General features: G+C 45.8%; 1 protein-coding gene across 3 annotated transcripts in view; it reads left to right on the top strand.

The window, feature by feature from the left end:
• The first annotated feature begins 1,867 nt into the window (after window positions 1–1,867).
• XYLB (xylulokinase) overlaps window positions 1,868–12,779 on the top strand; it is a 50,486-nt gene continuing 39,574 nt past the window's right edge. For 2 of the 3 annotated variants that reach the window (XR_013361527.1, XM_077865759.1), the window contains exons 1-2: window positions 1,868–1,972; window positions 2,931–3,013. Coding sequence is in view for 1 of the 3 variants with exons in the window: in XM_077865759.1 (XP_077721885.1) it covers window positions 1,916–1,972; window positions 2,931–3,013 (140 nt within the window). In the remaining 2 variants the exon portion in view is untranslated. The remainder of the gene's footprint in view (window positions 1,973–2,930; window positions 3,014–12,779) is intronic. The other variant, XM_077865761.1, reaches the window with a different exon arrangement.

The raw sequence follows: 12,779 nt of genomic DNA, 5'->3' as shown, positions 1-12,779 counted from the left end.
TAGGGTAGGGGCTCTTTAGTTGGTTCTGTGCAAGGAGCCAAGTTCAAGCACGGAGCAAAATAAGCAAAAGACTAGCCTCACTCAGGCTGTGGCAGCACTTCCTTGAGGGTTCCCCATAACCATCTCTACTGCTGGGTGTGCTTTTTCAGGGTATCAACAGAGAGGACAACCTGAGAGACATTGGCAACTTGCAATTACAATTTCTGTCTTCATTCCTTGCTAATGGGTTAAGTCATGGGGGTGTAGCTTCCTTATGTAGGCAGACTTCTAGCCTTCTCCGGCCACAGTGAAAGGGCTGTTACATCAAAAGAAAGGATGAGGGCAGCCCTGGTGGCTTAGCGGTTTAGCACCGCCTTCAGCCTAGGGCGAGATCCTGGAGACCCAGGATCAAGTCCCACATCTGGTTCCCTGCATGGAGCCTGCTTGTGTCTCTGCCTCTCTCTCTCTCTGTTTCTAATAAATAAATAAAATCTTTAAAAAAAAAAAAAAAAAAAAGGAAAGAAAGAAAGAAAGAAAGAAAGGATGAGTCACCGGAATGGGGTAGGTGCCACAGGCCATAGAGAAAGGCACCCCTGAACAAGACAAGACCTCTCTGTGAGACAACTTGAAAAAGAGCCAGCCGCCTTGGCCTTCATGAGACATTTGTGATTTGCCTCGGGCCTTCTCACAAGACTGTCCAGAAAATTGTCTTGTTTAGTGTTCAACGTGCAGATTCTGGAGTCAGACTTACTGGCCTTGGGCCCAGCTCTGCCACTGATCTAGGGACCTGTGGCCACGAGGAGCATCTGGGCTCCAAGCAGCTCCAGTTCAGTAAGAGAGCCAGCCGGGTAATCAGACCACTGCCAAAAGCATGAGAGGGGCTCTGAAAAAGAACGAGAGGGGCACGAGAGGGGCTCTTCTGCTTGGAAGGCCCTGGGAGGAGCATCTCACCCGGGAGAGCTTCTGGGAAGAAGTCAGTCCTAGGGCTGAGCATGACACACCCAGGTGGAATGTGGGGGAGAGAAGGTGTCCTGGGCTCCGGGGGAAGGGAAGTGCGTCTGATTGTGTTTCTCATGCCCCCTTCGCCATGTCTGGCACACAGTGCACTACCCAGACTAGCTGGCCAAGTGCTGAGTGCGCCTTTCTGTCCAGAGCAGAGAATCTCCTGACTTTTTTTTTTTAAGATTTTATTTATTTATTCATGAGAGACACAGAGAGAGAGAGAGAGAGAGAGAGAGAGGCAGAGACACAGGCAGAGGGAGAAGCAGGCCCCACGCAGGGAGCCCGACGTGGGACTCGTGGGACTCGATCCCGGGCCTCCAGGATCGCGCCCTGGGCTGAAGGCGGCGCTTAAACCGCGGCTGCCCAGAACTCTCCTGATTTTAAATACAGAGGTGAGATGCGACACGTGTCGGAGCTGGGTGATCATTCAGATTTGCTGGGACAGGACAGGGCCCTTTGGAGCCCAGTACCTGCAGCCCAGGTACAGCTGTCTGTGACCTCCGTGGCACCCCCGCGAGCGGACCGCGGCCTCGCTACCAGAGTCAGGGCGGCCGGAGAGACGGGCAGGGACAAGCCCCCTGAGAGGTGGACTATCTGGCCCAGCCGTCCGGTGCAGAGAGCCTTGCGGACGGGAGGAGGGCCGCGGGGTCGGGAGCGGCGGCAGGGGCGCCCGTGCGGTCGCTCGGCGCGGGGCGCGTCGCCGCCGCGTCCTCCCGGCAGGCGGCGCCAGAGCCGGGCCGGCGGGGACTCGGGGCGGGGACTCGGGGACTCGGGGCGGGGACTCGGGGACTCGGGGACTCGGGGACTCGGGGCGGGGACTCGGGGCGGGGACTCGGGGACTCGGGGCGGGGACTCGGGGCGGGGCGGGCCCGGCGTCCGCGGGCGCTGGGGCGCGGCGACACGGTCTGCGCGGGGCGGGCGGACCGTCGCGGCCATGGCGGAGCGCGGCGCCCGGCGCTGCTGCCTGGGCTGGGACTTCAGCACGCAGCAGGTGGGAGCGCGGCGGGGAGCCCCGGGCCGAGCCGCGAGAGCCCCCCCCCGGGCGGCCGCGACCGGAACCGCCCCCGGGGCGCGGAGCGGGCAGCGCGGCCGGCGGGGCCAGGGCTCGCGGGGGAGGGGGGCGCTGAGCGTCGGCCGCCCGGGCCCGGGGAGCGCAGCCGGCACCGCGACTCGAGCCGCGGCCCGAGACCTCGGCGGAAGGGGCGCGATGGACGCCTGGACTTCGTTCCCCGCCGCGCTGAGCGGCTCCCGGGGTTCGCAGGCGGCAACAGAGTCCAGACGTGCCTTCAGACTGGGTGGGGGGCTGCCAAGGGCTCCCTTTCCTCACCCTGGGAAATCAGCGCAGGTGCATCCAACCCCTCTGCCCCACGGGCCAGGGAGGCAGGCAGAAAGTCTGGTGGGACTGCACAAGCCCAGTTGCCTTGCTGGGTCTCCGCGCCCGTGTCTGAGACAGGAGCTGCACCCCTGAGTTTGGAGGTCGGCTCCGTCCGGACCTGTAGTCTCTGGACTTGATCATGGCCCGGGAACAGCCCAGGGGCCCTGTCTGGTCTCTCAGGTCCCTGCAGACCGGGCCCCCAGACACATCTCCAAATGCTGCTTGTCTGTCATTCCATCCCCTGGAGGACTTACGCCCGCCTCCTTGCCAGGTTCAAGAATCAGCTCGTCTTCGAGCTTCTGCTCCTAGAGGGTCTTGGCTTTGGTTGTTTAGGGGGCACGGAAAGATTTCTTGAGCTGTATGGGTGTTTCTACTTTGCCTCAGCCTTTTCATGTTACCTACTCTTTGGGTATGTTCCCAGATGAGGCCTCTGTAGCCATGGTTACAGTGATGCACCCCAAGCAAGGCTGAGCCACCCACTCAGGTGATGGGCCTCACTCACCTGGTGATGTTCCTACCCCTGGACCAGCGTAGAAGCTGAGGAAAATACACCATTTTTAAAAATGCCTTCCAGGTGAAAGTTGTTGCTGTTGATGCAGAGCTGAATGTGTTCTATGAGGACAGTGTGCATTTTGACAGAGACCTTCTAGAATTTGGGTATGTACCTAGTGTATATGTGTGGTGGGGTTGGTTTTGGGGTCCTCCCTCAACCGTTTACATTCATAAACTGCACTATTCTGGTGTGCTATTTTTATTTATAAGAAATACATATTCAGTCATTCAGATGGCCAGAATATATTTGGTTTGGTCTTCACAGTTCCTGACTCACAGCCCCCCAAACTCTTGGAATTTCCTAAGTGTTGAGAGTCCTAAAGGTGTCTTTTGTTATGTTAATGGAAATGACTTTTAGACTCTACCCGAGGGTAGGGGCTGGTTGCCAAGACCAACCATGTGATTAGAGACTTGGAATTTTCAGCTGGAGGTTGCAAGGCCAATGGCCAGTGGCTTAGTCAATCGTGACTATGTAACAAAGTCTTCATAAAAACCCAAAAAGACTGGGTTCAGAGAGCTGGGTTGGTGAACACATGGAGATTGGGCAGAGTGGCGTGCCTGGAAAGGAGATGGAAGCTCCTTGCCTTTTCCCCATACTTTGTCCTATATATCTCTTCGTCTGGCTGTCGATTTCCTGTCCTTTATCCTGTCTTTTAATAAACTGGTAAACCTAAGTATGTGTTTTCCCTGAGTTCTGTGAACTGCTCAAGCGAATCAAAAGAACCTAAGACCATTGGAACCAACAATTTGTAGCTGGTTAGTCAGAAGCACAGGTAACAGCTTGCACCCGGCATCTGAAGTGGGTAGGGAAGGGCAGCCTTGAAGGTCTGGACCCATAACCAGTGGAACTTGATGCTGTCTCTGGGTAGATAGTGTCAGACCATTTGCTGATGGCCCAGAATTGCTTGGTGGTATGTGTAGCAGAACCACCATCCTCTCCTATCCCCCACCACATTTGAATTGCGTCCAAGAACCTAGGAGTTACTGTCTGTAGATCTGGCTTCATCAAACTACAGGACTCATGGTCTTGGTAGACCTCTCATGCACCCTTTTCTTCTGGAATGTGTTCTCCAATTCTTTCCCAATTCCATGTACTCATGCATCCATACATGCAATAGGTATCAATTGAAACTTGCTTTGGGTCAGGCACCATGCTGGGTACTGAGATTTGATGGTGAGTGGAACAGAGACATGGGTCCTTACTCTCCCAGAGCTTTCCGTTGAATAGGGGAGACTGATATCAATCAAGGCATTTCACAAAAGAATATTTGATTATAGACTCAGAGAAGGCCATTAAAGAAAAGGAACTCACTTCTCCAAATGTTGATTATAAAGGAAGGTGACCCAGCCTTGGAGGCTGGTCAGGAAGGGTCCCTAAGGAAGTAGTGCTTAAGCCAAGATCTGAGTGAGTGGGATTCACCAGGTGATGGAAGGGAGAGAGCATTCCAGGCAGAAGGAGCAGAGTGTGCAAAGGCCCTGTAGGATGAAAGAGCACTGCTTATTCAGGGAATTGAAGACCAGTTTGGCTGGGGAACAGAGAGGGTGGTGGAGGCTGGGCTAGACCACATAGGCTTTGGTACACAGTTTGCCTAAAGTCTATGAACAGCCACTGAAGGGCCATGGGGATAGGGGTAAGGTGTGAGTGACATGGTTGACACAGTTGTATTTGTGTTTTGAAAAGCTCTGTCTGGGTACAGCAAGAGAGCATTTGGGGGTTGGTCAGAGTGCATGTTGGGAGACCATGGAGGTTTTTCAAGATCATCTGGATGGGAAATGATAGTGTCTTGGAGAGGTGGGTGATAAAATTGCCAGGGCCTGGGGCAGAATTGAATGTGAGGTGTGAAGGTAAGGTTTCTGGCTGGCCTTGTGGATGGATGGTAGATTGTGGAAGAGACTTGGTTTTGGGAAGAAAGATCATAAATTTAGCTGTTGTATATTTTGTATTAGTTTGGGAGTGCTGCCAGAAAAAAATACTACAGATTACGTGTCTTAAACAACAGAAATTTATTTTCCTACAATTCTGGAGATGCCGACAGGGTCAGGTTCCTCCGAAACATCTTTCCTTGGTTTGCAGATGGCTGCCTTGCTGCCAGTCACATGGTCATCCTCTGCCCGTTGCATCCCTCATGTCTCCATCATGTTATTTGTTTTCTAACCTACTTTTACAAGGACACCAGTGATACAGGATTAGGGTCCCTAAGCGGGGAGCCTGACACAGGGCTTGATCCCGGAGTCAAAAGCAGATGCTTAACCGACTAAACCACCCAGGAGCCCCTTTTTGTTTCTCTTGAGACTTCTTTGACTCATGTGTTATTTAGAAAGGTATTGCTTGGGACACCTGGGTGGCTCAGTGGTTGAGGGTCGGCCTTTGGCTCAGGGTGTGATCCCAGAGGTCCGGGATCAAGTCCCACATCAGGCTCCCTGCATGGAGCCTGCTTCTCCTTCCTCTGCCTGTGTCTCTGCCTCTCTCTCTCTCTGTGTGTCTCTCATGAATAAATAAATAAAATCTTAAAAAAAAAAAAAAAAGAAAGATATTGCTTAATCTTCACATCTTCCAGTTACCTTTCTGTTCTGGATTTTTACTTTAATTTCACATTATAGTATGAAAACACATTTCATAGAATTTCTGTTCTATTAAATTTTTAAATTCTGCCTCACTCTCTCTTTTGACTCAATGAGTCCATCAATCCTCTCCATTAGGAAAAAAAAAGATATCCATACCCAAAATACAGTAGTGTTTAGTATTGCTTTTTTACCCAGTTACATTTTTAAGATCTTTCAACTGTATTCAGATCTAGTTTATTCCTCCCCCACTGTTCTTTTTAGAGTTTTATTGAGATATAATTGATACACCGTGAACTGCACACATGTAATGTGTACAGCTTTGTAAGTTTTGACATAGATATTCCTTTATGAATCCATGCCCAGAATCAAGATAATAAACATTTCTATACCCCAAAAGTTTTCTCATGCCCCTTTGAGTGTATTCCTCTTCCTCAGTTGAGCCCCCAGCAATCACTGATACATTTTCTATCACTATGGATTAGTTTATGCTTTCTAGAATTTTATATAAAGGAAATAATAATTATATATTCTTTTTTATCTGACTTTTAAAACTTAGTATAATCATTTTGAGATTCACCTATGTTGTTATATGTATCAGTAATTTGTTCTATTTTATTGCTCAGTAGTATTCCATTGTGTGAATGGACCACAATTAGTTTATCCATCATCTGATGAGGGATATTTGGATGGATTCCATTTTTTCATTATTATAAAGAAACTGTGAAACTTACATACAAGTCTTGGTGTCAACATAAACTTTCATTTGTGTTGGAAATGAAATACTTAGGAATGGTTAAGTTGTATGGTAGGTTTTTTAAAAACTGCCATATTCTTTTCTGAAGTGGTTATTTTAACACCTGATATTAAGCATTGCATCTACTTGGTACATAATTTGAGAGGAACAAAAGGCATATTGTGAAGTCTTAATCTCTCTGATCTCATGTCTTCCCTCCTGCCCTCCTAACTTTCATTAGTTTTTTGTGTATCCTTCCAGTGTTTTATATCAAAACATAAGCAGATGTATCTTTATTTTCTCCCTTATTTACACTCAAAAAGTTCATTGTACACATCATTGTGTACTTTGCTTTATTCATTTCACAATAATTGGGCTGTGTTTCCACATCAGTACATAGAGCTTCTGTGTTTGTTTTTTTAGAGGGAGAGAGCATGTGCATGCATGAGCTCAAGTAGGGGGAAGGGTGGAGGAGAGGGGGAGAGAGAGAATCTTAAGCAGGCTCCCTGCTGAGCACAGAGCCCTATGCCAGGCTGGATCTCAGGATCCTGAGATTATGACCTGAGCTGAAACCAAGAGTGAGTTGCCTAATGGACTGAGCCACCCAGGTGCACCCCCTGTGTTATTTTTATAGGATGCATAGAATTCCATTGTGTAGTTGGAATTGATGGATGCTGGGTTGTTTGCAGTGAAAAACGATGTGAGTTACCTAACTTATGGCATTACAGACATGTGCCAATTTATTTGTGAGATAGAAGTTTGGAAATGGGGGGGTGCCTGTGTGGCTCAGTCTGTTGGGTGTCCAACTCTTGGTTTTGGCTTAGGTTGTGATCTCATGGGTCATGGGGTCAGGCCCCAATGCAGGCTCCACGCTCAGCAGGAAATATGCTTGAAGATTCTTTCCTTCTGCCCCACCCCCACTCGAATGTGTATGCGTGTGTGCTCTCTCAAATAAATATTTTTTAAAAAGTTTGGAAAAAGGATTGCTGGATCAAAGAATAAATAGATTTGTAAGTTTGGAAGGTATGGCCAGATTGGCTCCCATAGGGATTGTATTGATTTACACCCCACCAGCAATGCATGTGAGTGCCTTTTTCCCACAGCACTGCAATGCAGTGTGGTTGTTAGAAGGGTTGAACTTTTTTCCTGTGAAGTTGTTTTTCATGACCTTTGCCCATTTTTTTCTTGGATTGATTATTTCTAGGTGCTCTTCACATATTAGAAGAATGATCTCTTTGTTGTTAAATGAATTGCAAATATGTTTCTCAGATTTTTGTTTGTTTTTGATTTGCATATGGGTGGTGGCCATACCCGAATTTTGTTTCCTGCCTCCTGACTTCTCAGCCTTTCCTGTTGCTTCCAGATTTTGAGTCACAGTTTAAAAGGCCTTCCTCATCCTGAGATTGTGAAGGGATTCACCTGTGTTTTCTTCTAGTTCCTTTAAGACTTCAGTTTTCTTATGTAAAAATATTTGGAGATTATCTAGGTGCATGGCATAACGTTTAGATCCAGCTTCAGTTTTTTGTCAATGACTCTAATTTTTTTTAAGATCTTAATTATTTATTTGATAGAGGGAGAGAGAGAGAGCAAGCACAAGAGGGAACGGCAGGCAGAGGGAGAGGGAGAAGCAGGTTCTCTGCAGAGCAGGGAGCCCTAATAGGGACTTGATCCTGGAAACCTGGGGTCACAACCTGAGCTGAAAGCAAACCGACTGAACCACCCAGGCACCCTTCCAATTGTTTTAATGCCATTTTCCTAGAATCCTGTCTTTACCTCACTGATTTGAGACACCAACTTTATATGCTAATTTCTGTGTGTGGTTAGGTGGATTTCTGGGCATTTTCTTTTGTTACATTAGTTGGGGTCTGTTCATGAGCCAGTAATGTGTTATTTTAGTTATTCCAGCTTTATAATAAGATTTAATATCTAAAATTGTTGGTTCCCTCTGACGGTTCTACATTCAATTTCCATGGCTTTTTTTTTTTTTTTTTTTTTTTGATATGTACTTTAGAATCAGCTTTTCAGGTTCCAGAAAGAAAAATTGTTAATATTTTTATTGAGATTGTGTTACATTTCTAAATTAACTTGCAGAGAATTGGCAACTTTATGAGATTGAGTCTTCTTTTTTTTATTTTTTTTATTTTTATTTTTTAGATTGAGTCTTCTTATCAAAGCACCTGTTTTGTCTTTGCATTTGTTCAAGGCTTATTTTGAATACTTCACATGTGTTTTGATATGTTTGACATGTGGATTGTGCACAGAAATAACCATAATTCCCCAGCCCTTCCTATACCCAGACCCTTTGCAGTGGGGCTTGGAAGCTCCCTCAGTCAAGAGAGGGGAGTCATTTCCTTACCTGTTGATTTTAACCAGTAGAACGGGAGGAAAGTAACATCAAGCCAGTTCTAAATCTAAGCCTCCAGAAGGCCTTGCTGACTTCTGCTCTCATTCTTGGAACCCTGCCCAGCCACCACATGGCCAAGTTCAGGATGGCTTGCTGGAGAATGAGAGGCATTTACTCCCATACCCCCAGCTAAGCAAGACAAGCAGCGCCGGCCCCAGAAGCAGGACCCTCTAGCTACTGTTAGCCAACCATGGATGCATGAGGCACCCAGCTGAGCCCAGCTTAGTGACCAACAGATTTGCGAGCTAAATGAGCTTAATAGTTTCAAGTCACTTAGCTGTGAAGTGGTTTATAACAAGGCAAAACCACCTAGTACCTATAATTTATTTTAAACTTATTTCTAACTATTGTATCTTCTTATGTAAATAGTGACTTTCGTGGTGATTGACCAGTGATCTGTCAGACTTATTTCCTTCTCCCCCTGGGCATACTCCTGCCTTCCTTGTAGTTTTGTTCAGCCATGTGACTTGAGTCTGATTACCAGCAGAACATAGGAGAAGGTGAACAGGCCTCTCTATGAGACCATACAACCCCTACCCACTGTGATCCTCTGCCCTGTGTCTTCCTTGGCCCTGTGGCTGGATGTAGTGTCCAGGGCAGCCTTAGAAACCACTTGGAAGGGATCCCTGGGTGGCTATGCAGTTTGGCACCTGCCTTCGGCCCAGGGCGTGGTCCTGGAGTCCCGGGATTGAGTCTCGCATCAGGCTCCCTGCATGGAGCCTGCTTCTCCCTCTGCCTGTGTCTCTGCCTCTGTGTGTGTGTGTGTGTGTGTGTGTGTGTGTGTCTCATGAATAAATAAAATCTTTTAAAAAATAAAAAAAGAAACCATTTGGAAGATGAGAACAGCCACTGTCCCCCTGGGTCCCTGATAACTGCAGGAAACAGAACCCACTCCTCACCTGACTCTGCATTCCTGGTCCCCAGCATGCCACTGATGATGCTTTATGTGAGTGAGAAAAAAACCTTCAGCTGTATCAAGCCATGGAAATTAACTAATACAGGGTGTTCCCCCCCCCCCCCGCCATTGTATCCTTTAAAAAAAAAAGCCCTTATTGATATTGAATTCACATTTCAAAAAATTCACTCTTTTAAAATGCAGTTCAGTGGTTTTTAATATATTCACAGAACTGTGTCATGATCTCCACTATTTAATTTTAGAACATTTTCATCACCTCAAAAAGAAGCCCCATATTCACTAGCAGTCACTCCCTTTGTCCCCTCCTCCAGTCCTGGCAACCACAATGTCGGTGGATTTGCCTATTCTGAACATTTCTTATAAATGAATTTATGTAATATGTGATAAATTTTGACAAGTTTCTTTTACTTACAACGTTTCTAAAGTTTATATTGTAAAACATCAGGACTTCATTTCTTTCTATATTATACTCAGTAATGTTCCTTTGTATGGATGATACCACATTTTGTTTATCCATACATCAGCTGCCAGATATTCCTCTCTTTGGCTATTATGAATAATCCTGCTATGAACATTTGTGTGTGTTATTTTTTTTAAGATTTTTTATTTATTAATTCATGAGAGACACAGAGAGGCAGAGACACAGGCAGAGGGAGAAGCAGGCTCCATGCAGGGGAGCCCTATGTGGGACTTGATGCCGGGGCTCCAGGATCAGGCCCTGAGCCAAAGGCAGGCGCTAAACCCCTGAGCCACCCAGGGATCCCCTCATGTGTGTTATAGACTAACTTGTGTCCCCCTCCCCTCGTGCCCCCTGAAAAATCACATTGAAGTCCTAACTTCCAATGTAGCTGTATTTGGAGATATGACCTTTAGGGAACTAATTAAGGTTAAGTGAGATCGTAAAGGTGAGGCTCTAATCCAATAGAACTGGTGTCCTTATATGAGGAAGATCTCTCTCTGGCCCCCACTCTACCCCCTCCCTGAGTGTGCTCAGAGGAAAGGCCAAGGGGAGACACGGTGAGACGGTGGCCATCTGCAAATAGGAAGAGTGCTTTCACCAAAACCCATATTTGCCAGCATCTTGATCATAGGCTTCTTGCTCCCAGAATTGTGATGAGATAAATGCCTGTTTTTTAAACTGCTCCATCTCTGGCATTCGTTACTGCAGCCCAAGCTGACTAATACAGCGTACGAGTTCTGTAAGGACGTGTTCTCATTTCCACTGGGTATATACCTGGGAGTGGAATGAACGGGTCCTGTGGTCACTCTATGTTCAACACTTGGAACTTTTCCTTTTTTTTTCTTTTTTTTTAAGATTTTATTTATCCATGAGAGACAGAAAGAGAGGCAGAGACACAGGCAGAGGGAGAAGCGGGCTCCCTGTGGGGAACCCAATGCAGGGCTTCATCCTAGGACCCTGGGATCATGACCTGAGCCAAAGGCAGATACTCAACCACTGAGCCACCCAGGTGCCCCCAGACAGACTTTTCCAAAGCAGCCATACCATTTTATATTCTCACTAGTGCTGTAGGAGGGTTGCAATTTCTCCATGTCTTTTCCAACATTAGTTTTTTACTATTTTTCTGATTATAGATTATATCTATGTTAATGGGTATGAAGCAGCAGCTCCTTGTGGTTTTGATTTGCATCTTTCTTTTTTTTATTTTTATGTTTTTAGTTTTGATTTTTGATTTTCATCTTTCTAATGACTAGTGATGTTGAGTATGTTTGGCCATTTGTGTATCTTCTTTAGAGAAATGTCTACTTGGATTCTTTGTCCATTTTTCAACTGCATTATTTGTCTTTTTGTTACTGAGTTGTACGACTATCTTTAGATAGTCTGGATACAAGTCTCTTATCAGACATAGGATTTCAAAACTTTTTTCCCATTTCTGTGGGTTATCTTTGCACTTTCTTGAGGTCCTTTGAAACAAGTTTTAAATTTTGATTGTTTAATCTGTTTCTTTTGTTTCTTGTACTTTCAGTACAGTATTTTATTTTATTTTATTTTATTTTTTTTTCAGTACAGTATTTTAGGTTTTGGTGTTGATTTTATATTTCATAAAAAGAATTGGAAAATTCCAAGCTGCCCAGGAACAATTTGAATAATATTAGAAATACTTGTTCTTTAAAGATTTGAGAGTAATCTTCTGTGAAACCATTTGGACCTGGTGCTTTGGCAGGTATGGGAGAGCTTTAGACTTCTTCCTAGCAGGAATTGCCAATTTTAAGTTGTTAAATACACGGTGGACTGTTTGGTTGCAATTATCACGTGTTTTGTAGAAGCAACATTTTTTTCTGATAGTTTTTATTATTCATGGGAAAGTGTGCTGCTCTTTTTCTTTTTTCCCAGTAGTATCTTATAAAAATACTGGTATTATTGAATATAATTTGTGTACCAAAGAAAGGACATCTGTTAAAATGTACAGTTCAGTGCGTTTTGATAGAGGAAGACCTATAGCTGAGAAAGTACCACCAAAATGAAGATACAGACCATCTACGTCACTCCCAAAAGATACTTTTTTTTTTTTTTTTAATTAACGAGGTGGGGCGACAGAGACACAGGCAGAGGGAGAAGCAGGCTCCATGAGGGGAGCCCTATATGGGACTTGATCCTGGGACCCTGGGATCGTGACCTGAGCCAAAGGCAGATGCTCACCCACTGAGCCACCCAGGTCCCCCTCCCGAAAGATTCTTTGTGCCCCTTTGTATCCCATCCTTTCCTCCCTACTGGACTTGGGAAACCACTGACCTGCTTTTTCACAATAGGTGGATTTGCACTTTCTAGCATGTTATATACATGGCATCATGTAGTGTGCACTCTTGTGTCTAGCTTCCTTCACTCAGTGTGATCATTGGAGTGTCATCTCTGTTGGTATGTGTATTAGTGGTTCACTTTTTTGTTATTCTGTAATATTCCAACACACACACACACCACAATTTATCCATTCATTCTAGGTTTCTGTTGTCACAAATAAGGCTTTTATGGAAACTTGTATACAAACCTGCCTATGAACTTACACTTTCATTTCTTTTGACAGGATAATTAGGAATAGAATGTCTGGGTCACATGGTTATCTAATAGTATCTTGCTATGGATTCTGAGTCTGCTTTTTTTGTTTTGTTTTTACTTCATCATTGAAAAGGTTGGGTTTTGTCAAGTGAGTTATTTGCATGAGGGTCTTATAGGGAGGACGAGAGTGGGGAGAAGGGTCCAGGCAACTTTCCAGGCTTGCAATCCAAGGACTTCCTG

Source organism: Canis aureus, chromosome 22 (assembly GCF_053574225.1).
Source record: "Canis aureus isolate CA01 chromosome 22, VMU_Caureus_v.1.0, whole genome shotgun sequence".
NCBI classification, from domain to species: Eukaryota; Metazoa; Chordata; class Mammalia; order Carnivora; family Canidae; genus Canis; species Canis aureus.
Note: the sequence above shows the minus strand (reverse complement) of the source record. Positions and strands in the feature narration are given on the sequence as shown.